General features: G+C 49.0%; 6 protein-coding genes and 1 long non-coding RNA gene across 13 annotated transcripts in view; 4 read left to right on the top strand and 3 right to left on the bottom strand.

Annotated features, from left to right (window-relative positions):
- Positions 1 to 173: 173 nt before the first annotated feature.
- On the top strand, positions 174 to 6,260 carry LOC118503961 (interaptin). Its single transcript, XM_036037856.1, has 4 exons — positions 174 to 1,155; positions 2,967 to 5,383; positions 5,489 to 5,635; positions 5,697 to 6,260. Exons 1-4 carry the CDS (start codon positions 1,101 to 1,103, stop codon positions 5,943 to 5,945), a joined length of 2,868 nt encoding a protein of 955 aa, XP_035893749.1. The 5' UTR covers positions 174 to 1,100; the 3' UTR covers positions 5,946 to 6,260.
- Positions 6,261 to 6,662: 402 nt separating this feature from the next.
- On the top strand, positions 6,663 to 7,517 carry LOC118503988 (exosome complex component RRP41). The gene has a single exon (XM_036037936.1). It carries the CDS (start codon positions 6,753 to 6,755, stop codon positions 7,491 to 7,493), a length of 741 nt encoding a protein of 246 aa, XP_035893829.1. The 5' UTR covers positions 6,663 to 6,752; the 3' UTR covers positions 7,494 to 7,517.
- Positions 7,515 to 8,949, bottom strand: LOC118503978 (peptide chain release factor 1-like, mitochondrial). Its single transcript, XM_036037913.1, has one exon. The coding sequence runs from the start codon at positions 8,815 to 8,817 to the stop codon at positions 7,594 to 7,596; it is 1,224 nt and encodes a 407-aa protein (XP_035893806.1). The 5' UTR covers positions 8,818 to 8,949; the 3' UTR covers positions 7,515 to 7,593.
- Positions 8,950 to 9,237: 288 nt separating this feature from the next.
- LOC118503968 (ATP synthase subunit beta, mitochondrial-like) lies at positions 9,238 to 11,852 on the top strand. Of its 5 annotated transcripts, none has more exons than XM_036037887.1 (2): positions 9,238 to 9,358; positions 9,479 to 11,852. In XM_036037887.1, the coding sequence occupies exon 2, from the start codon at positions 9,550 to 9,552 to the stop codon at positions 11,062 to 11,064; it is 1,515 nt and encodes a 504-aa protein (XP_035893780.1). In that variant the 5' UTR covers positions 9,238 to 9,358; positions 9,479 to 9,549; the 3' UTR covers positions 11,065 to 11,852. The 5 variants fall into 5 exon arrangements, with proteins under 5 accessions (XP_035893780.1, XP_035893781.1, XP_035893784.1 ...); XM_036037888.1 differs by having other exon boundaries at positions 9,255 to 9,336; XM_036037891.1 differs by having other exon boundaries at positions 9,314 to 9,332.
- Positions 11,853 to 11,925: 73 nt separating this feature from the next.
- On the top strand, positions 11,926 to 20,611 carry LOC118503957. Its single transcript, XR_004905233.1, has 4 exons — positions 11,926 to 12,373; positions 12,627 to 12,881; positions 20,198 to 20,266; positions 20,372 to 20,611. It is a non-coding gene; the product is annotated as an uncharacterized LOC118503957 (long non-coding RNA).
- On the bottom strand, positions 12,871 to 14,455 carry LOC118503955 (actin-related protein 10). The gene is made up of 2 exons (XM_036037843.1): positions 14,234 to 14,455; positions 12,871 to 14,153 (listed from the first exon to the last, which is right to left on the bottom strand). The coding sequence occupies exons 1-2, from the start codon at positions 14,302 to 14,304 to the stop codon at positions 13,073 to 13,075; spliced, it is 1,152 nt and encodes a 383-aa protein (XP_035893736.1). The 5' UTR covers positions 14,305 to 14,455; the 3' UTR covers positions 12,871 to 13,072.
- Positions 14,794 to 22,369, bottom strand: part of LOC118503954 (bone morphogenetic protein 5-like) — a 34,761-nt gene continuing 27,185 nt past the window's right edge. For all 3 annotated transcript variants that reach the window (XM_036037839.1, XM_036037840.1, XM_036037842.1), the window contains exons 3-4: positions 19,223 to 19,364; positions 14,794 to 18,533 (exon numbers count right to left, since the gene is read on the bottom strand). In XM_036037839.1, the coding sequence (XP_035893732.1) occupies positions 17,284 to 18,533; positions 19,223 to 19,364 (1,392 nt within the window). In that variant the 3' untranslated portion in view covers positions 14,794 to 17,283. The remainder of the gene's footprint in view (positions 18,534 to 19,222; positions 19,365 to 22,369) is intronic.

The raw sequence follows: 22,369 nt of genomic DNA, 5'->3' as shown, positions 1-22,369 counted from the left end.
AGTTATTCCAAGAATTTTTTTTCCTTCATATTATTATTCCAATTAAAAAAAATTCTTTTTATCAAACTATTTCATTTTTAAGGATCTTCACGCAGATGTCTCTACGGAAACTTGAACGTACCGGCACCTCTTATCATTGATTTACACAACTTCACAATTCATTTACGGATGGCAAGCATAATCGTGTCCCTCAAGTCGCGCTACCGTGGCTTAAACGTTTCCCTGCCTAACGGCTCTTAAAAGCCCGCCAACGGGCATACACACGCACGCAGTTGAATTGAAAGTCTCTATGTGTGCGGCAGAAGGTTTCTTTACGACACGCGCCAAGAAAAAGATGTCCTGAACCGTTTGCTATCGATTGTTTCCTTCCCTCTTTCGCTTCTTGTCCGCCTGTGCACGGTGCAGGAAGGAAGGGTTCCCTACCCTACTGTGATCCGTTGTACATACGGGCGCGCTTTATCGCTGTGTGCGTGTGGAAGGGACCCGACCCTTCCACGCAGAGCCCGGTGCACCGGACGACCGTTGCCGTTTGATCTGCTTCGAAGGGCGCAACACATTTTATTCGTAACGGAACCACGGTCAGGAGCGCATCGCTAGCGTCGGTTAGGCAAAAAGTTTCACTGCACGAAACGTTCGCACTTTTTTTTTTTCTTTCGGACTTGTTTGAGGTGTTTCTGTGCGTTAAGTGTACTGATGAAACGGAAAGGGACATACAGGGAAATGTTATATTAGTAGGAAAAAGGTGCGAAAATATGTGAAGCGCAAAGAAAGTGAGCGTGAAAGTGAGTCTGCTACATGTTACAAGAGTGTGCTTGAAATCTTTAACCAGCTAACCGAAGCACAGTTCGGAACCGCAACAAACTGCAAAAGATGTCCAGAAAGCAATAGTTCACCCAGCTAGCTCTTGCCACACGTTTACGTACCTTGAAACGCACTCAAATCCACTGTTAAGTTGCCGACCACCCGAAGAGATATCATCTGGACGCTTCTCTGCACATCGAAACGTTTTGTTTGAAATTTGTTCGTTTTTTCGCGTTTTTGTTGTTTTTTGTTTCGTTTTGTTACATCGCCCCCCCGTTACACCCAAAAACTCTATATAAATGTTGAAAATGTCGTTCTCGAAGGCGAAGCTGAAGAGATTCAACGATGTGCCAGGTAAGTGCCGATTTTGTTAACCATTACTTTCTTACATCGAATATCGCTTTCTTGCCTTGGATTTTCCTTACTGCAAGGGTCCTTATTGCATAGTGTCCCCGCTTCTTGAATCCTCATCACTATTTCTAATGCATTCAAGATCGCTGTTACCCTCCGGTGCGCTTAAACGCGCATTTAATGCTTGCCCGGATATTGCGTGAGAAAAATTGCGTCCCCTTGGCAACGGAACGCTTCTTGGATGAATAGTTTTCCCCTAGCAACAACCGTCACCATGACGGGAGAGTCGAGGTAAAGTCCGCTTCCCGTAGGATTTCGGTACGTCACGAAACTCTGCTTGATTACGTATGCTGCTGGCCTGGTATAGGGGTCCCTATGCCCCTGGCCTAGAATCGTGAGAAAGTGCTTGACTGCAAGTTCCCGCGAAAATGTACGGATCTTCCGTGTGCGGAGGAATGTTTGATGAGGGCAAACGGTTTGAACGGTTTGAAATCTTTGCCTTCGGGAAACACCATAAAGTAGGGGGAGAATTTGGATTTTACGTGAAACCTTTCCTGGGTTCAAAATCCCCCAAAAAAGGTGCGCAGGTGCGTGGTCTGCAACTGTTGAATTTCAAACTCCACACGCATGCCACGTGTGCGTAGTTGAACGTGCACGCGCATTCTACTCCTATCTCGTTCAATCTCTCCAACATTACTTGCTTTATGGCATACATTTTTCCTAAAACAGAAAATCATTCTCCCCAACCTTTAAAAAGCTTATATCGCCCCCTTTGTAACCTTTCAAGCGCAAGACGATATTTGACCGTTAACGGAAACGGATTCGTACGGACCACGTGCGCAGTGGGTAATTATAAGTAATTAGAAGCCTCGGCCGCATTTCCGGAAAGGAGCTGTCCCATTTTTTTTTGTCCCATGTCTGAAGACCCTTTCTGAGCTAGGCACACCTTTTAGAAGCTTTGCGTCTTGCGTCGCCTCATCCTGGAAGGGACGAATTTGTAAGCAAACGAACAAGTTCAAAAAAATGGGTAATGCACACCTTTTCGTGACGAACCGGCCAGCCACCGTCACGCCACATTCGATGTGCACTCATGCGTATGATTAATGAAGCCGAGTGGACGAGAACTTTGAGAGGAAAGACTTGACGCCTTCTGCTTGTGCCTTTTCGTATGAGTTTTTAATTAATCATTCTCCTTACCACGGGAAACCGGTGTCACAGTGTCGGGCGTTGTTCAATTGTAAGAATAGTGTTTTGCTAACGCACATCAGATTTTTTGTTGTTGTGGGGGTTCTGTTCTTCTCCTTCGATGCGTTTCTTACGAGAGTTTAATTTTAACGTTCGATTCACTGAGACGAATCGTGCCCTTTCTCGTAGCTTACAATAGGCAGGAACTATGCGAACATTATGGATTTTTTCTTTGTTTGAGTTGACGCCTGCGTCCAGCAATGAAACAGGCAAGCTGCAATTTGTGCTTTTACCCCGGGTGGAAGCTACCAAGCACAAGAACCCGCGTCTGCCAAGTGTCGCAAGATGGGCGGCTGCTTACTGGTGCGTGACATTAAACCATCTGTCCAAACATCGAGCAGACGCGCGCGGTTAAGGAGCAAGATAAGGACTCGTGCGCAGGAGGTGTAAGGCGATGGGTTTCAAGGAAAAAGGGGACACCCAAGTATGTTATGAATGGCTGCTGTGCTTTGGACGATGGGTTAGATGCGCAGCGGGATGTCCAGGGGACGTTTGAAGATGACGGCCCTGAATAGAAATAATAATTCAACAACTGTTTCCTTTTTGTTCTTCTCCTCCTCCCCCAACAGCCGTTTCATCTCCTTCAGCGTTCGCTGAACCCAAGGAGAAGGAACTCCCCAAGAAGTCCTCCAAGAAGGAGGACAAATGCAAGATCGGTGGCAGCATGGACGCGGAGTCGATCAAAACGACCAAAAGCGCGCTGAGCCTGTTCCGCACCCCGTCGCTACCGCGTCGCCTAAAGTTTAAGCACATCTCCGACCTGACGCCCAAGAAAGCTTCCTCCAAGGAGGAGAAAGCGAACCGGCTCGCAACCACGCTTGAACAGTCGGCCGAAAAGCCAGCATCGGACGGTAGCGCCAAGGTACCACCGATCGTCCAGCTCTACAACAAGATCGACGTCAACAAGGAAGCGCTCGGCAAAGCGCGGGAAGAGAATGAGCAGCTTAAGGCGAAGGTGCTGGAACTGCGGGCCGAACATCAGCGCGCAGAGCTCGAGCGGATGAGTGTGGTGGCGGAGAAGGATAACCAAATCATGCTGCTAGAACGAGAGCTAACCAGCATCAGCAAGGCGGACGAACTGTTGCAACACATTACCGAGGGATGCCTGGAGAAGGTGAAGCAGTACGAGCAGGAGATCCGCGATCTGCACCAAAGCTACGAACGGCAGCTGTGCGAAATGCACGACTCCAAGACGGAGCTGGAGATCCGGTACGATGAGCTGCTCGTAGTGCACAGGATGCTGCAGAACGACTTTGACGTGATCGAGGGTGAGAACCACTTCCTGAACGAGGAGATGGAGGCGCTTCGCGAGATCCTCGAAGCGCACGATATGGAGCTGCAGAAGAAAACGGACGAGATCAAGCTGATGGAGGACGGGTTGAACGAGCTCGTGATCGAGGGTCGTGATCTGAAGGAGCAGGTGAAGTATCTGAAGGCGCAGGCCGAAGAGGACATGCTGCGGTACGTGGAGGAGGGTCGCAACACGATCCGGGAGATCGATCAGCTGAAGCAGGAGAACGCCCGGCTGCTGACGCTGCTGGCGGAGAAGAACGCGATCGTGGCGGGTATGCAGGAGGAGCTGAACGAGCGTCAGTTCGAGCTGGACGACATGCGGAACGACATCCGGAACGAGTTCAGCCAGGAGCTGAGCGCGATGTGCAAAAAGCACGAGGCACAGCTCGCCACCATGGCGGAGCTGAACGAGATGAAGGTCAAGGAGTGTGAGTCGATCTTTGTGTTGGAAAAGTCGAAGTTGGTGAAGGAGCATTCGGACCGGATCAAGCGGCTGGAGAAGGAACATCAGCGTGAGATCGAACGGATCGGGGAGCAGGCGGAGGAGAAGATCCGTATCGCGGACATCCAGAACGAGGAGCGCGTGAAGGCGCTGGAACTGTCGATTCAGAGTTCGATTTCGGCGGCGCTCGCCAGCGAGAAGATGCACTGGCAGAAGCAGCTGGACAAGTGTCAGAAGATTGCCGAAACGGAGATCATGCAGTGTGAGTTCGAGAAGCGCGATCTGCGCACGCTTTGGGAGGCTTCGAACGAGGTGATCAAGGACAATGAGAACAAGATCGCGGAGCTGGAGCGTCGGCTGCATGTGGAGCTGGAACCGGGCGCGAAGTCGCGCGACGAGCTGGAGACGGAAGTGCGCGATATGGCGCTGGAATGTTCGCGGCTGAAGACGGAGAAGTACAACTATCAGCTGACGCTGAACAACACACGCTCGACGGTCAATATCTTGATGGAACGGTTGAAGAAGTCGGACGGCGATGTGGAGTTGCTAAAGGCGGAGCTGGAGCAGGTTCTGCGGAGCAAGACGGAGATCGAAACGGCCAACAACAAGCTGCGCGAGGAGGTGACCGAGTATCAGCGTGTTCTGGGTGCGCTGCACGCGTCTTCCAGCTTGCTGGAGAAGGAGATGCGCGAAAAGAATGAAGTGTTCGAGAAGCTGATGAACTCGGAGGAGGACGCCATACTGACCGTGTCCCAGATCGGCAAACTGTTCAACGAGCGTATGGAGCAGAGCATGGGCCGGTATCTGGAGATGTACGAGGAGCTGAAGAAGAAGTACGACGCGCGGGAAGTGTACATTCAGGATTTGAAGGCACTGCTGGACGAATTTGCCAACGGCATCGAACTGGCACGGATCGAGCTGGACACGAAGGACAAGAAGATCTTCGAGCTGGAGAACGAGAACAAAAACATTAAGCTGGAGAACATGACGATTCGGTTCCGGTGTGAACAGTTCGAGAAGTACAATCAGGGTGAGATCCGGGTGCCACAGCCTTCGCCGGAGCTGCAGCAGGTGTGCAACAGTCACAACGAGGCGGATGAGGATGAACGGTTGGTGCCGAACTTCCTGATCGAAAACATCATCAACCAGCTCGAGCAGGATGGGATGTCGGATAAGGACCCGCTCGGTACGATTCAGGAGATTATCGAGAGTGGCAGCGAACAGCACAATGGCACGGAAATTATCGACAAGGTACGTTGTTGCGCCCCCTCAAGTATGCAATCCGCACATCAAAATTGCGGTTTTAGGCGATGTTTGCTAATATTTGCGGTTCTTTGAATGTTCCATTAATTCCAGCTAAAGGAAACGGAAGAAAAGCTCCGCATAGTGGAAGAATTTGCCAAAGAAACGTCGGATAAATATACGGAACTGCTGGAGAATCAAAACAATCGGCAAAAGATGAAGAATCTGGAATGCAATAAGGACCAACAGCAGCTTAAAGCGGTAAGTTACGGCATGACTATTCCTTAGAACTTGCTTATCTCTCTCTCTCTTCGTCTTGCAGAAAATTGCCAAACTACAAGAGCTCAACAAGAAGCAGGAAAACACGATCCAAACCCTCCAGCAGCAGCTTTCCACCTTCGATTCGCCACAGAAGCTGAACGGTTCGGTGAAGTACCTGTCCGCCACGGCCAGTCCAAAGACGCCCAAGAAGCTGATCGCTTCGCCGTTCCCCGGCAAGGAGAACCGTTCACCGGCCCAGGTCGGTGTGTTCAGCCCACGGTCGAACGTGCTGAGAGCGCGCAACAACTAGATGGGAATTGCAAAGTCGCGTGTTCTGCCATTGCTGGATGATCAGCAACGCTGTCGATGATGGTCAGAGGATGTCTAGCAATTTGTGAATGTGAATAGCCCCGTCATCATGGTGGCCCTACGGCGCCGCTTGATGAGGCTGATAGTGATCTATAGAAGATGTAAATTTTGAAATTATTTATTAACCCCCGTTCCAATGTCCCAAACACGCCCTACACGAATGCGCATTGCATCGCTGAACCATGACCAAAAGACGCTCATTCTCGCATCCGAAGGCGGTTGTGAGGAATAAATTCAGAAAATTTATAGAAAAAAAGTGCGTTGTTTGCGTATTTATTTCATACGATTAACTGAGAAAGAAAATGAAGGTTTTTTATTGCCAAAACAAAATTATGGAAATTATTTGAAGCGAGAAAATAATTTTCATCATGGTACTCTTCATGTAACGGCTAATTCGAATTTTCAAACGCAACTGCATGTTCATGCTCAACGAAAGGTTGCTACGATCCTATCTCAATTATTTACATTTTTTTACACTTCTATTTATTATAAATTGCTCCACGAACGGGTTATACTTTTAGGAAAGAGCAAATAGCCTAACCGAATTTACTGAAATCGATGAAATGTTTATTTGAGCACTATTAAAATTTTGACCAGCTTTCATTTGACATTTAGCCCACTGTGCCCAACCCATGCGGCACTGGCGAGCTGTCAAAGGCACGTAAACAAATAAATAATACACATTGCCGCGCGGACAACGCCGGTCGGGTTTCTTCGTGGTGCGCCTTAACCCTTACCACCTGGAACGATGGAACTGCTCTCCGATCAGGGCCTCCGGTTGGATGGCCGTCGGGCAAACGAACTGCGCCAAATAAAGTGTAAAATGGGTGTGTTTAGTCAACCGGACGGCAGCGCGTACGTCGAGCAAGGCAACACAAAGGTCCTGGCAGCGGTGTACGGTCCACATCAGGCTGCCTCGAAGAAGGGCAACTTTGACGAGGTTATCGTCAACTGCCAGTACAGTATGGCAACGTTTTCTACCGGCGAGCGGAAGAAGCGACCTCGGGGGGATAGAAAATCACAAGAAATGACGATTCACCTGAAGCAAGCGTTAAGCGCATCGATCAAAATGGAGCTCTACCCACGGTCACAGATCGATGTGTACATAGAGGTGCTGCAGGCTGACGGAGGCAATTACTGTGCATCGGTAAATGCGGCCACCCTTGCGCTCGTTGATGCGGGCATATGTTTGAAGGAGTACGTTTGTGCGTGTACGGCATCGCTCGCGAATGGAAATGTGCCGCTGATGGATGTGTCCCATCTGGAGGAAACGAGCGGTGGACCAACGCTGACGGTCGCATCGCTACCGAGCAGTGGAAAAATCGCCTTCATGGAAATGTCCCAACGGTTCCATCTGGATCATCTGCCGAAGGTGCTGGAGACTGCGCTGAAAGGATGCCGCGAGGTGCAGAACGTTATCGATCGAACCGTCCGGGAGCACGTAACGTACCTGGGCCAGGCAGGCGGATGGGGTCACGTTAGTAAATAAACACCTACAAACACACAAAGCACATGTGCAATTGGCCATGCCATTTGAATTAGTTTATTTGTATTCTACTTCAACAACGCGACTAGGGGTTGGTACACCGCTAACACTCTCGATTAATAATGTCCATTAGCTGCTTCCGGCGCTGCGAGCGTCGCAGCTTTTCAATCAGCTCATCCAGCTGTTCGCCACCCTCCAGGAAGCCCTTCAGGTTGTGCGCGGTTCCACCCTCTATTCGGTGGTCCGTAATGCGGTCCTGGTTGTAGTTGTACGTACGAATCTTCTCGTTGCGTAGGCTTTGGCCGACTTGTGATTTTTTGAGCGCTTGCGTACTGCTAAACCGTGCTTCTAGCTCTATCTGCGTAAGCTTCGCGAGCAGCTTTTCCTTGGCGATTTCCCGATTTTTCTGCTGCGATCGCTCAGTCTGACACTCGACGGCTATGCCAGTTGGGATGTGCACAATGCGCACGGCACTGTCCGTCGTGTTCACGTGCTGTCCCCCGGCGCCACTAGCACGTTTCGTTTCAATCTTCAAGTCTTTATCTTTCAGATCCACCTGAAAATCATCCGGCCGGGGAATGATGGACACAGTAACGGTGCTGGTATGAATGCGTCCCGATTTCTCTGTGGCCGGGATGCGTTGCACCCGATGGACGCCTCCCTCGTGCTTCAGGTTGCGATACGCATCCGGTCCGCTGATGATTGTGGTCGCGTGTCTCGTGCCCCCAATGTCCGTATCTTCCGTTTGGAGCATCTCAATCTCCCACCCTTTATACTCCACGTACCCGCAGTACATGTCAAACAGCTCGCGGGCAAAAAGCATCGCTTCCTGTCCACCAACACCCGCCGTCACCTCCATTATAAGCGATCCGTAATCTTCCTCATCGTCCATCGATAGAATGCCGTTCAGTATTTCGTTGTCCAGCCGCGTCAGGATGCTCCCATACGCTTCATGCTCTTCCTTCAGCAGCTGCACCATCTCATCGTCCTTATCGTCCTTCAGCTCCTTGAGCGACTGCAGATTGTCCACGATTATCTTGCGCTGTTCGTACATCTCCACCACGTTCGAAAGCAGCAACATGCGCTGAATATCCTTCCGGGTGCGTTGTTCCTGTACCTTCAGGGCGTAATATTCCAGGCGCAGCCGTTCCAAATATTTCTGTATTTTATCATCCGATATTTGAAACAGTGCTCCTCCTCCGTTCATGTTGCTAGCCGGCCGGCATGGTATCCTCGGCGAAGCGATCGTTCTGGGTTGGTAACATTTTAATGGGGTGGCAAGCTTGCTTCCTGCTTGCAACACGCGTGACAGTCGGCCGAAAAACATCGCTTTTCTGTTGTCTACCAATACCGAGGGACAGTTTGTTGGCGTAAATCACGTGCAAATAAATATTTTGAACTTGCTCGGTCTTTAAAAATGTCCGATTTGTTTACCTTTTCAGGATTTCAATTTTTTTTTCTTTTTCGATTTACTTTGAATGACATTTGTGACGATGTTTACATATGCCGTTTGAATGCTGCAAATGAAGTTTGAGCAAATTTTTTCGATAAAAATTTATTTAAAATCCAGTTTGTTTGTTAATTTTCACTGAAAAATAATAAAGTTTTACTTCAAACAGTTAAATGGCAACAAAAAAGTGTATTTACGTTCGTGTACTAACGTTCGTGGCATGTTCGATTCGATTCGAACCATTTCCGAAAGTGCAATAATAATTCGACTTCAAACTGGCAGCTTCGTGCACCGTTCGGGTCCGACATCGGCTCGCGCTTCGGCGATGACGTTTATACCGATTGGTGGTCGAATCCATTTCTTTCCTTATTCTCTCTTTTAATTTTCTTCGAGTAGGTACGTCGCTTCCCAAAGGCAGGTTAGGTTTTACATAACCAACTTTTTTCCCATCCCGGCCACCATCTTGTTAGATAACCCGTGTGTGTGCGGCAGTTTTTCGGTACTGATTTCCAGCGTTTTGTTCCGTTTTTTTTTGCAGCCGCCCGTTTCGAAAACAGCGGAAACCGAGAAAACATCACACAAATCCGGGTGTGACATTCGAGAAAAGAGATGTTTTCCTCGATGAAAACGCTCATGACCGCGGCGATCCGGGCCGACCAGATTATGGCCCGGTCGTACGCGGCCAAGGCAGCGGCAAATGCTGCCGCCGGTGCACAGGGCAAGATTGTGGCCGTCATCGGTGCCGTCGTGGACGTGCAGTTCGACGAGCAGCTGCCCCCGATTCTGAACGCGCTGGAGGTGCAGGGCCGCAGCGCCCGGCTGGTGCTGGAGGTTGCGCAACATCTGGGTGAGAACACCGTGCGCACCATTGCCATGGACGGTACGGAGGGTTTGGTGCGTGGCCAGCGCGTGCTCGACACCGGCTCGCCCATCCGTATTCCGGTCGGTGCGGAAACGCTCGGTCGCATCATCAACGTGATCGGAGAGCCGATCGATGAGCGCGGTCCGATCAACACCAACCTGTCCGCTCCGATTCACGCCGAAGCGCCCGAGTTCATCGAGATGAGCGTCGAGCAGGAGATTCTGGTGACGGGCATCAAGGTGGTGGATCTGCTGGCCCCGTACGCGAAGGGTGGCAAGATCGGTCTGTTCGGTGGTGCCGGTGTCGGCAAGACCGTACTGATTATGGAGCTGATCAACAACGTCGCCAAGGCGCACGGTGGTTACTCCGTGTTTGCCGGTGTCGGCGAGCGTACCCGCGAGGGTAACGATCTGTACAACGAGATGATTGAGGGAGGTGTCATCTCGCTGAAGGACAAGTCGTCCAAGGTCGCGCTGGTGTACGGTCAGATGAACGAGCCGCCCGGCGCCCGCGCTCGTGTCGCCCTGACCGGACTGACCGTCGCCGAGTACTTCCGTGACCAGGAGGGACAGGATGTGCTGCTCTTCATCGACAACATTTTCCGCTTCACCCAGGCCGGTTCGGAGGTGTCTGCCCTGCTGGGCCGTATCCCGTCCGCTGTCGGTTACCAGCCCACGCTGGCCACGGACATGGGTAGCATGCAGGAGCGCATTACCACGACGAAGAAGGGTTCGATTACGTCGGTGCAGGCCATCTACGTGCCGGCTGACGATCTGACCGATCCGGCTCCGGCCACCACCTTCGCTCACTTGGACGCCACCACTGTGCTGTCGCGTGCCATCGCCGAGCTGGGCATCTACCCGGCTGTCGATCCGCTGGATTCGACCTCGCGTATCATGGACCCGAACATTATCGGCGCCGAGCACTACAACATTGCCCGTGGCGTGCAGAAGATCCTGCAGGACTACAAGTCGCTCCAGGACATCATTGCCATCCTGGGTATGGATGAGTTGTCCGAGGAGGACAAGCTGACCGTCGCCCGTGCGCGCAAGATCCAGCGTTTCCTGTCGCAGCCCTTCCAGGTTGCTGAGGTGTTCACCGGTCACGCCGGTAAGCTGGTGCCGCTCGAGGAAACGATCAAGGGCTTCACCAAGATCCTGAACGGTGAGCTCGACCATCTGCCGGAGGTCGCCTTCTACATGGTCGGCCCGATCGAGGAGGTCGTCGAGAAGGCGGAGCGTCTGGCTAAGGAAGCTGCCTAAGCGCCCGATCGCTGCCACTTTTTTCGAGCTTTCCGAACGGCAAACCACCACAACACCACATACCCTGCCATTCGTGAGCATATATAGCGGCTAGCGGAAGAGAGAGAGAGAGAGAGTACCCGCACGCGAAAACTGGCCGTTAGATTTTACTTAGAGAAGAGAATGATGTTTTGTGACCAGACCAGATAAACTCCCGCAACAACAATAACAACAGTGAAAATCGAACACGCGGATACGAAACAACCACACACACCACCATGGATGATCATTAACCACCACGACGGGAACACCGACCGCGAACGAGCTGGCTGCTTTTAATTTCTAACGTGCGCTTCTACCAGGGACTGCCACCCACCACCAGTGAACGGCGGAAGGAGCTGCCCTGTGCGAGATCCCGCAATGCATCTCCTCCCAAAAACTACCATCCAATCGCAGCGGATCTTGCACCGGTCACCTCATTCCGGGTCATAATCGTTAAAAAGGGGGAAAAAAAATTAAAAAGGTAAGCAAAAAAACAGCAGCAGCAAATCGAATCGAAGAACAACTAACGACACAATCGACGAGCGGAAGCGCCTTTTCACGATCTGAATATTCGGAAAATGGTTCTACGTGTGTGTTCACAGCCGGAAGTAGTAGCAGCAGCAGCAACAACAACAACAACAACCGCTACACGCTCTAGTGCTTAGCCCCGTTTGTGATACATGCATGGGGACGGAACCGGGTGGGTTGTTGTTTTAAATTCGCTCGAAAATACACGTAATCGATAACAGAGTTTGTCGTTTCAGTAATTTCCTTGTATTGATTGGGCGTGGGTGGGGGGGGGGGAGGAAGGAAAAAGGGGGGTGAGGGTGGATGTGGAGATCCGGTGCATCCGAAATGCTGTTCTATGGAGGACGCTGGGTAATGTTTACATTTTTCTTCTGCGAGTGCGAATATTAAGTAATTTGGAAGCTGTTTTCTCATCATCGCAATGTTCATTAGAGGCGCACTGTTTGCTGCTACATGCGCTACCGTCATCGTCTCGGAATGGTAAAAATAGATGCCGTAAGAAAAAAGAAAGAGTCACAAACGTGTCGTGTGACGGCAAACTTGTGGGGCGCAATTTCGGCAACATAATATTACAGCGGGCTGTGATGCAATTTTATGTAATCATGGTCGAAATTTAATGGAAAACCGCTTTATTTGCTGGGATTATGTGCGTGCGAATGTTCCTGTGACGCGGTCCGGATGTTGAGCGGCGGTGGCAATGCCGGGATGCTCTCAGGACAGGGCGCATCGGGTATCGAATCTCGCTCGGATCTTCCTTCCGGTAGGTGGGGCCTTGACTTTCCAGTTGTGTGTTATTCAGGCTTCTTACTCACCCAGAAGACCCTCCTGAGGGAAGAGGAAGAGACTTTTTTTTATGAAGGGGTGTGTAATGGAATGTTGTCTCAGCTCTCAGCTGATATTGATTAGAGGTTATGTGACAGGCACAAACAGAAGAAAAACACGCACAAAACACAGAGAATTAAATTAAAAGGTAAAATTATAAACGCAATTACAATTGGTTTTCTTGGTTCCAGCACTCCAGGAGCAGGAAGCCGAATTCCTCTGCTGAATTGCTGTACTGCATCGTCATTGGCAACCGGATGTAATTTTGCTTCGATAAATCAGGGCAAGCATAGCAGCCTTTGAAAAATCGCTTCCAATTCGTATTTAACCTTAACCTCTTGGCTGCTGTAAGATCCCTTGCACCGGAAACCGAAGTTGTGGATCAGTTTTCTTTGTGGTACATTTAAACGCAGTTCAATAAGTACCGTGCACAAGTTTACATGAGTGTAAGTAACTTTTGTTTTATTACGATAAATTATATTCAATTAGTATAGTGCATCATCCTCTCAAGCCACAGTACGCCGCCGGGAGGGAGTGTAATTAGATTAAATATAAATATTTCTCACTTAATGGCTACACCGCCACTACCACTCGCCGCATGGCCACGCGTCCCCCCCGCACCCTTGCCCTTCTGCCGTCAGCCACGCATCGGTGCGGCACGCGATTCCTCATAGTTGGTAAAGTCGGGAATGGTTTGATTCTTGATGTACGCCTCCCGGGAGATGGATTTGGTGAGCACGAGATCCGTCGCGCCGTATATCGATCCACCGAGCCAGGCGGTAAAGTTAGCTTCGGCCGGTGCTTTGTGAAACTTAAACGTCTGAACAAACAGTCGATCTTTGTACAGGTCCGATTTCAGCAGGGCCAACAGTTCCGCTTTCAACCGTGCGGTTAAACCTTGCACCATCGTGGAACCACCGATCAGGACGAGATTGTTTGCGAGTGGGACGCGTGTGTCCCGTGGACACTTGAGAATAGCGTTCAGGATGATGTACGGAAGGCCGAGCCGGTCGTTATCCTCCGGGAACATTACTTCGTAGGCGGTTTCACGCAATCGGCCAGATACCTTCACTATCGCATCGCCTTTCGCTGGGTAATCTACATCGGGACAGGGTTGAATCGTTGCTTCTCCGGGTTGCCGATATTTTGCCGCCCTTTCGGCGGTCGTTACGAAGCAAGTGCGTATCTTAATGTCCTCTACGGTCGATTCGGTTAGTAGCTTCGCGTCCACGCCGTTCTCCAGCAGCTGTCTTCGGATTTCGTTGTGCACGCTTTCAGCTGCTAGTGGTTGGGCTTCCGCTGCGTACAGTGCCTGCACGCCACAGAACACCGGCACAACGACCGCTTCCTTGTATCCGATATCGACGACCAGTGCCGTTTCGACCGCTAACGTTGCCAGTACGACCAGGTGCGTCGGTACGAAGAACACGGACGATACGTCAAAGTGGCAGAACAGGGCGCGGGCCAACTTTTCCTTGATGATGGTCGGACAGAGCACCGACTCAACTATCACCACTTTGCGATCCTTTGGGCTGACGAGCACGTACTTGAAGAAAACCGTCCTTAAAAACTCGACCAACCAATCGTACAGCTCCACCTCGTTGGTGTAGTCGAACAGCTTCCGGTTCGGGGTCGTTTGCCCGGCATTTTTTGCCTCATGATCGAGCACCTCCGATGGAATAATGCTGCGCGGGTACGGTTCACCGCCAAAGCCCAATCTTGGGGAAAGGTGAAGGCAACAATTGCGTTAATATATTGAATAGAAACACAGGTGCATATCGGTGCTTGCTATACTTACTTGGTCAGTGCGGTACCGATTTCCAGCACGATGGCCGGTTTTTCTTGCAGCATTGTATCGTAAAGCGGCATTTTAACGTTCTTAGCCTAAAATTACTTTAAAGTGCAGGTTTTACAGTGAAAATGTGTGCTTTTAGAAATGCAATTTGTAATTTTTGGTGGTTGTTTTTTTATATTTATTTATGTTGTCATCAGCCCGGTCGACGAACAGGCGGTTGCCAAACTTCGGGAGAGCACGAGCGTTGACAGCTTGTGTTGAAATGTCAGATATGTCATCCCGGTGAAAAAACTCTACCTTATATTCGCCGTTGAATATTGAAACGCTCCACGTGGTCGTAGATCGGTAAGAAACATTCTCCTGCGGTTTAATACAGCAAAAGACTTACTTAAAATCGAAGATTGAGTTTTGATTGAAATATTCAAAGGTTTTTCGATAGTTTGAATTTTTAAAAGCATAGTATAAAGATTGTTTTACCCTTCTATCGAACGATGGAGTCGCCTAGTATTATGATGTACAGGTAGTATTTCGGATACGCAAAATCATAACATTCATAACCACCATTGGGGTAGCTTTTGTACGTTTATTTACTAAATTGTATTGCCAAACTGTATGCCATTCAAGTAACGTCATTCAAAGCCGATAGACATTCAATTTACAGGACAGAATTTTGAACAGCCGCTTTGCTGTTGTCGTTTAATTTCTTCACCTTGCCTTTCGTTCGTAAGATTATGTTTTGTTTGCATTCGAATTCGTGATGGGAACAGAAACATTTAACATTTTCGTTTCGTTAGAGTTTAACAATGAAATAACCCCTCGGTCTCGGTTGTACGGTCGTTCGTTTCGCGTTCGTTTGTAGCTTTTATTGTTGCTGTTGTAAAACTTTGTAAGCGCGACAGGTAATATGTGCATGGTCGTGCAATCGGTGCACCGGTGGTGTACACTAAGCGGCGGGTATATGAAGATTCAATAAATAGGACACTATCAGCACATTGCGCTTCTTCTGTAGGGTAGGAACGAGTCTCGCAGTTAGCGAACGATGCTAGCATATACATTATTTATCTATGTACAGTGTGTGTTTGGGTGTATGATATCGCAAAAAAAAACTATAACGTATCTTAAGGCTTTAAAAATCAAGCCGGTCTGGCTGCCTGTGCTGCGTTTGAATGCCATCAGCAATGTGTCTCGTGGATGTAGTGAGTGAGTAATGGTTGGTAATTAGTGGCGGGTTTTAATGGTGGGTATAATGGGAAAATGAAAAGGCCTTTGTCGTCCAAGGATCATCGAAAGGGCCTCGTCGACCAAGGAATCAAGGACCCAAAGGTTCAAGGAACCAGTAACCAATAAACAAGGGATCTTGTCATCCTAGGAATCTCGTCGACTAAACATCATTTTCATCCAAGGAGTTTCGTCGTCCAAGGAGCCTGAGCATTCAAAATACTTCGTAATCCAAACGACTTTATCATCCAAGGGACCTCGTCGACCAAGAACTCTCGTCGGTTAATTATCTTTGCGGGCCTCATCTTTCAAGGGAAGGCATCTTGTCGTCCAAATGGTCTTGTCTACTAAAGAACCTCGTCGACCAGCGATCCTCGCCATCTAAGGAGCTTCTTAGCCCATTGAAACTTGTCGATCAAACATTCATGTCATCAAAGGGCTCTAGTCCACTAAGGAAGATATTCCTAGGACTTTATCATCGAAGAGGTCTTATCTTCCAAAGATCCTCGATGGACAAAGGTCTACATCATCCAAGGAGACTGGACAATTAAGAAACCATATAGTTTAGTCGGACCTAGCCGGCGAATGAAAGTGGTCTTCCCAAGAGACTTGTCCACCATCAGACCCAAAACTTTCTCATGCAAGTGGTCTTGTTGTCCAAAGTGCTCCAAAGTTTACAAATACAGTACAAAGGGTCTTCACATCATCCTCTCAACTTGATACTTGATACGCCACTGCCACTGCAACGGTTTACAGACAAAGTTCCCTGAACCGGACATCTTCGACTACCTTTGGTAAGTAGGGGGTTAGCATCTGCTAGCTATCGCTGCTACTAGAATGGGGAGGTCTTTTGCTATTAGTAACAATCTCCCTCTAACTTTGGTGCCCTATTGGCGGGGTGTGATTTGAAAACAAAAACTAGCTTGCAAGACATAAAAGCAATACGGAAATTTAAATTAAGCCCCCGTTTGTTCATCTAAAAAATGCGTTTAGTATAAAAAAAAGTTATAAAAGAGGAATAGTGATCTGATAAGAACAAGACAGAGAGCGGACAGAATAGGATACAAACGTGGAAAAAGAAATTAGCTCGATTAAACAGGTCGACAGGAGCAGGAGGCTGCACCACCCATCGCCCATTAGCATTGTATACCCATAATACATCCATCCATACATACATACATATATTTACAAACACACTACGGGAGTACTCTCTCTCTCTCTCTCTCTCTCTCTCTCTCTCTCTCTCTCTCTCTCTCTCTCTTTCTCCCTGCGAATCCCGAGTGAATTATTTTGTACCGACGATTGCTTGTATGCATCCGCGCGCGCGTACGAATAAATAAATAAATAAAATTAAAACATCATCTGCAGACGACATCTTCCATCGAGGATGTCCACGACCACGGCGGTTCTCTCTGTCCCTCTCTCGGTTCTACTGGCTACTACTGTTTGCCTAAATCTGTGAGTTTGCACTTTTCTCTGCACTAAACAAATACACCTATATGCTACATGTATATTATCTCATTCACTCTCCCATTTCTAGATCTGCATCCAGTATCCAGTAGCGGAACCCGTTTCACATCTTCAGCGAAGAACTCTGGAGACGACCTGGCCATTTTTGAATGTTGGGAGCAATATACAAAACACCTAAACGCACAGGAAGTGTTAGTAGTAGTAATGGTAGTTCTAGTAGTAGCTGCCCTTTGTCCCGTACGACGGATAGCCTTACACCATGTCCTGATACCCTGGGGCCCGCTCTAGTCGGATAATACTTTCGTTTACATTGGAGATAAATGCGTTCCTCTGGTCTTGCTTGCCTGCCTGCTGGACCATTTCCATCACGAGCAGGCACACTCGAGCACGCGCATATTGTGCCACGTGGACACCTTCAGCCGTTGCGGGTTCTTCGGGTCCGCGTGCAACACATCGATGTGGTCGAGGCTGGACGGTGCACAGCACGGTTTCGGCACATCGTACTTGATGTGTTCGTGCAGCAAACTCTGCAGCAGTGCGTGGTGCGTCGCCGGATTAAACTTGGTCGGACAGCGGCCCCGACAGAACCCGGCGTCGAAGATCTTCGGCTGGATGATAAAATCGAACCCCTCAATGTCGCGGAAGTCCACCAACAGTGGATGCCGACAGCAACGCTTGTTGCCGGTGGTGCAGGCAGTCGTTTTCGGTGGCGACAGGTAGTCCCGCATCTGGGGCCGATAGCGCTGCAGCTTGGAGCGTTTCTCCCGCTGCACCAGTCGGCCGACTACGTTCAGGACTGGGGTTTCTTCGTAGCTGCGAAAGTAGGGCGATGAGTCGTGTACGAGGTGTACGTCGTGTGCGTGGCATCCTTCGCAGTACAGCTCCAGGCCAAGATTCTTGCGCGATCCATCGAGCCAGGTGCGCACGGCTTCCTCGAGCGGTAGCTGATACCAGCGGCTCCCGTTCGGTGGGATCTCCTGGACGGCTATCGTCTTGGAGGTTAGGAAGTGGCGCTCGTACGGCTCCACTAGCTGGTACACGTGCACCGTCACCGTTCGGCCGGACATATGCGGATGCTGGTGCTGCTGCTGGTGAAGTTGTTGGTGCTGTTGCTGCTGATGCTGCTGCTGCTTGAACCGTACCCGTCCCTTCCGCCGATGGCCGTGAGCCTGCAGCTGATGTTGGTGAAGCTGGGCGGGGGTGTGTTGGACTGGCGGCTGTTGAACTTGATGCGCCTGCTGCGAGTGATGTTGTTGTTTACTGTGCGCGTTTGTGCTGCGTGCGCTGTTTTGTCTTCTGGTTAGCATGATGTTCAACGACGACTCTTCAATGTTCTCGGGCGAGATGGGCGGCAACTCGGACAGCGACTGCCGCGACCGGCCACCGTGGTGCTCGAGGGTATGCTGGAGCGCATTGGTAGGATTATCGCCGACCACGGACGACTCCTCGCCATCATCGTCGGGGTTTGGGTCGTGGTAGAGCGACGGCGACTGGAAGCCCGTCATCTCACCCGTACTGGCATTGCGCATCGGTATATCGAACCGGATGTAGACGAGATCGAAGTCGTTGTTCAGTGAACGCTTGCGGCGCAGATTTCGATGGTTGAGCGCATGATCTGGAAGTGGAGTGGAAGCGTCGGAGAAGGAGCATCATGCTTTCGTTAGTAATGGAACTGGATATGTAGGTCGCGTGGTTTATTTGGCTCTTGCTTTACGGAGCCCCAAGACTTAATGAAGAGTGTGCGATAAGCACCTCGCCTGTCTTGAGGGATTATTCAAATGACTTGATCGAGTTTTAATCGCTCCATAATTTAATGATGGCCTTAGAATTCCATCTCCAGCAGCATCCGCGTGCTTAAAAGTTCGCTATGAAGCATTAATGCTTGCACGAGAATTTAAGGGTGAGTCAAAATCATAACACCCATCAAAGGTACGGCCTATGCTAATTCCATAACGGAACGGAAAAGAAAATCCTACAATTTATGTACCATTAATGTTTCACTTCGCGTCATACCCACGGCCCGGTCAATGGGTCGCTTGGGGCCGATGCCATTTTATCAGGCAGAGAGAGAGCAGATTTTTGGAGCATCTTCCTGACCTTGACCCTGAAGGACGAATCCTCGGCACACGGCAGAAAAAAAGGGGCCATCCAAAGCAAATAAATGGGGATGGCGCGACCGCTCTTGGGCCGACCGCCATATTTTCGAATTTTCTCCTATTGCTCCTTTAGCGTGCATAAAGCTGTCAGCCGAGGGGATTCCCTTTTTTTCCCACTTGCGCTTCTTGAACGACGCCATTCACTCACCTGTGCCGGGAAAGCTGAAGAGCTGTCGCTGCTCGTACCATCCGTCCTCGGTGTGGCCGGAGGACAGCGATTGCTGGCGACGGTTGACACGGTCCAAATATTCGGCATACTTGGTTTCGTACTCCTGCTGGCTGATGTTCATCTGGAATGGGAATCAAAACCGTGGGTAGAAATAAGCTGGCCGATAGTGGAAAGATACCGATACCGACAAAAAAACAGCCAAAGAAAGAAGTTCCTGATCAAAAGTGAACGGGTTATATGATGGGAAAACCGTCAAGCGGCAAATGTCTCTTCGCCAAAAAAAAAAAACATAGAGTCTCCGTCCCATAATCCTGTCTGTTTGATCTTTTTGCTGGAAGGTGGAAAGATTCGACGGTGAGCATTATCATGCATAATGAAACAACCCTAAGGAATGAGACAACACCGTCACGAATTTTCATCCATACCGGTTATTTTGTTTTCTTCGGCGCTCGGTGCACCGGCCGTAATGCCTTCTCATGGAAGTTGCGAGAACGAGTGGCGAGAGAATCGCCAAAAGATGTTACTTAAAACGGCGTCAAACAGGTGCCAAATTTATGTGCCAATTAATGTCGATCGGGTTCTGTCTGTCTTTTCTTTCTACAGTCCTCCTCGTCTAGCCTTCCCATGGTGACAGATACGCACATGGGGGGGAGGGCAAATATGGCAAATTGTTTGGAGCGAAGAGTGCCTTAACTCAGTGGGAACTCCCAGATGGTGTTTTGCAATTTTAGCTGGAAGCAAAAACGTCGCAAAACTTATTATGGATTATGGTGGATGTCATAATCGTAATGCTTAATAGTGTTTTAAATCATTTTTATACCTTATGGCCCACTATGGACATTGAGCAGGAGCAAGATTGTTTTTGACTTTAGGCTCTACTTGGAATAACTTTCTTAGAGAGATGAACATTTAATTTTTTACTATGATTTTTATGTCTAATTTCTTCTTTTACAGATCGCCTGTTTCTTCAAATTCCCATAGTGAAAGGTTGACTTTTGGAAAGCACGTGGTCGTAGGAACTTGGTAAGTATTTATGCGTCTAGGGAGCGCCTAGATGTATGCAATATATAAGGATCACTCTCTATTAGGATATTAATATGCATTTTTGTTTTAATTTTCGATTTACAGATATATCCTATCAGATTCTTCAGCTCTACACAAAAATGCTACCTTATTGCAATTTACGTAGTCTCAACACTCATAAGGATCGATTTGTAAGTTTTTATTAACCGGGTTGGAATTGGTTTACTACATTTGCTCCCGTAGCCCTCAAGGATGTGTTGGATGTATGTGCACGCCTGAATATATGCAATGTGTCATTAGGTGCGCAGCAAAGTTATGATGTTTTTCCTTAAAAGTTTATTTAATCTTACTGATTTATTTAAAAAAGTCTCTTAAATCTTCGTGCCTTGGACTATATGCCATTTATCTGGAAAAAGTCGATGGGAAAAATCCGATCGAAAAAGGAAATTACTAAGCCAACCATTACTGTTACTATCGAACAGAACTCGTAATATTCTGAACAGGACAAGGTTCTGTTAGTCTATAGCTTGGCACGTGACCACTTGCTTTGTAGGAGACTTATCTTTGGCATACATCCGTTTGGCATACATCCTCACAGAAAAATGCCATAGAGGCGAATGAGGTCTCAAAGACCCAAAACCTCTACAAATAAACAATTAAAAAAAAAAGAAAAATGCCATCAATTTCTCGTCTATGAAATTGGTTTGAGGACCTTTTGTGGGACGCTAAAACTGTCAGAAGGGACAGAGCACCATCTCCGAACGCATTTGCAAATTTTTGATGGAATTAAGCTGCAGTTTAGCTAAGTTTCCGCCAATAAAAAATTATAGGCACATCATCAGCCATATTGTACACTAGGCAATAATCAAATGGGAAAAGTGTCCTAGAAAATTTGTCCTAGAGAATGTTGTGACTTGGTTTTACCCTTATTATGGTAGTCAAGCCCTGCGTTCGGGAAAAACAGTCTGGATTAGATTTGAACTCCGGTCGTGCCGTGTGAAGATCGGGGTCGGCGACCGGACCGCCACATGATCTTTAAGTCATATCAAAATTGAACTTCAATTTCGAATAACCTATTCGCTCTCAAAACAACCGCCACTTACATGTGACCCTAAAGCAACCTACTTACAGGCGCCGATAATGCAAGACACACTCAGCCAATTTGTTAATTTGTAAAATTAAAACTATTCACATGCTACCTTAAACAATCGCGCGTGTGTGTGTGTGGGAACCCCAAACATCTCTCCCACTCATAGATGCTTACGTCCCAACGGATTGTTTACTACACACATGACCATGCAGCAAATGTGAAGGTGGGTTGGCTACTCCATTCATTTCACACGCCATGTACATTCCACAACAAATGCTGCTCCTGAGGTCGGTTTGGAAAGCATGGTGGCAGGGCTGGCAGGGTGCCGTCGGTTAAGGTGGTTAAGATTCCACCGGCAACCACCGATCATCCGGTGACGCTAATCCTGCACTGTTGACGATCCGGTGTTAAAGAAGCGCAACAATTTCAGGAATTTGCAATGTCAATTAGCGAGCAGCGCGTGCAGACAGTGAAAATGGTGGCGGATTTTTCCGTACGGAATCGAACCCATCTGTTTTGGTTGGGAAATTGGACGGTGTACGAGCAGATCATCATCTGCGGCTGTTACACGCATTCCCATCAGTTAACCGTGGCTGATGGGCTATCGGCAGATAACGATCACGTACCGGGCGATTATCTGTGCACGGGTGGTCCACTACCCTTGTGTGTGGTTGCCTTCGACACGCTTTATCCAGCTGACCTCGGATAGTCTGGGGCCCTCTCGTCAGGGTAAGCAAACAACGGTGCAACGCGCCATCTACTCCCTCATTGGTTGCGCAAAGAATCAAGATCTTCTTCTCCGGGGGGTGATGACGAGATCCCCCCCACCAACGTACTTGAAGGGCCGAAAATTGATGGACTCGTCCAACGGCTGCGAAGCGTAAGGTTCGCACCAAGTGCTGCCAGAGTGCAAATATTTTGACAGCACACTTGACACGGCGAACCTCACGTCACGGCGGGACTCGTTGCTTGGGGGTTCGATTGCTTGCACCATAAATGACACCTGGTTCGCG

This window comes from Anopheles stephensi, chromosome 2 (assembly GCF_013141755.1).
Source record: "Anopheles stephensi strain Indian chromosome 2, UCI_ANSTEP_V1.0, whole genome shotgun sequence".
Classification (NCBI taxonomy): Eukaryota; Metazoa; Arthropoda; class Insecta; order Diptera; family Culicidae; genus Anopheles; species Anopheles stephensi.
Note: the sequence above shows the minus strand (reverse complement) of the source record. Positions and strands in the feature narration are given on the sequence as shown.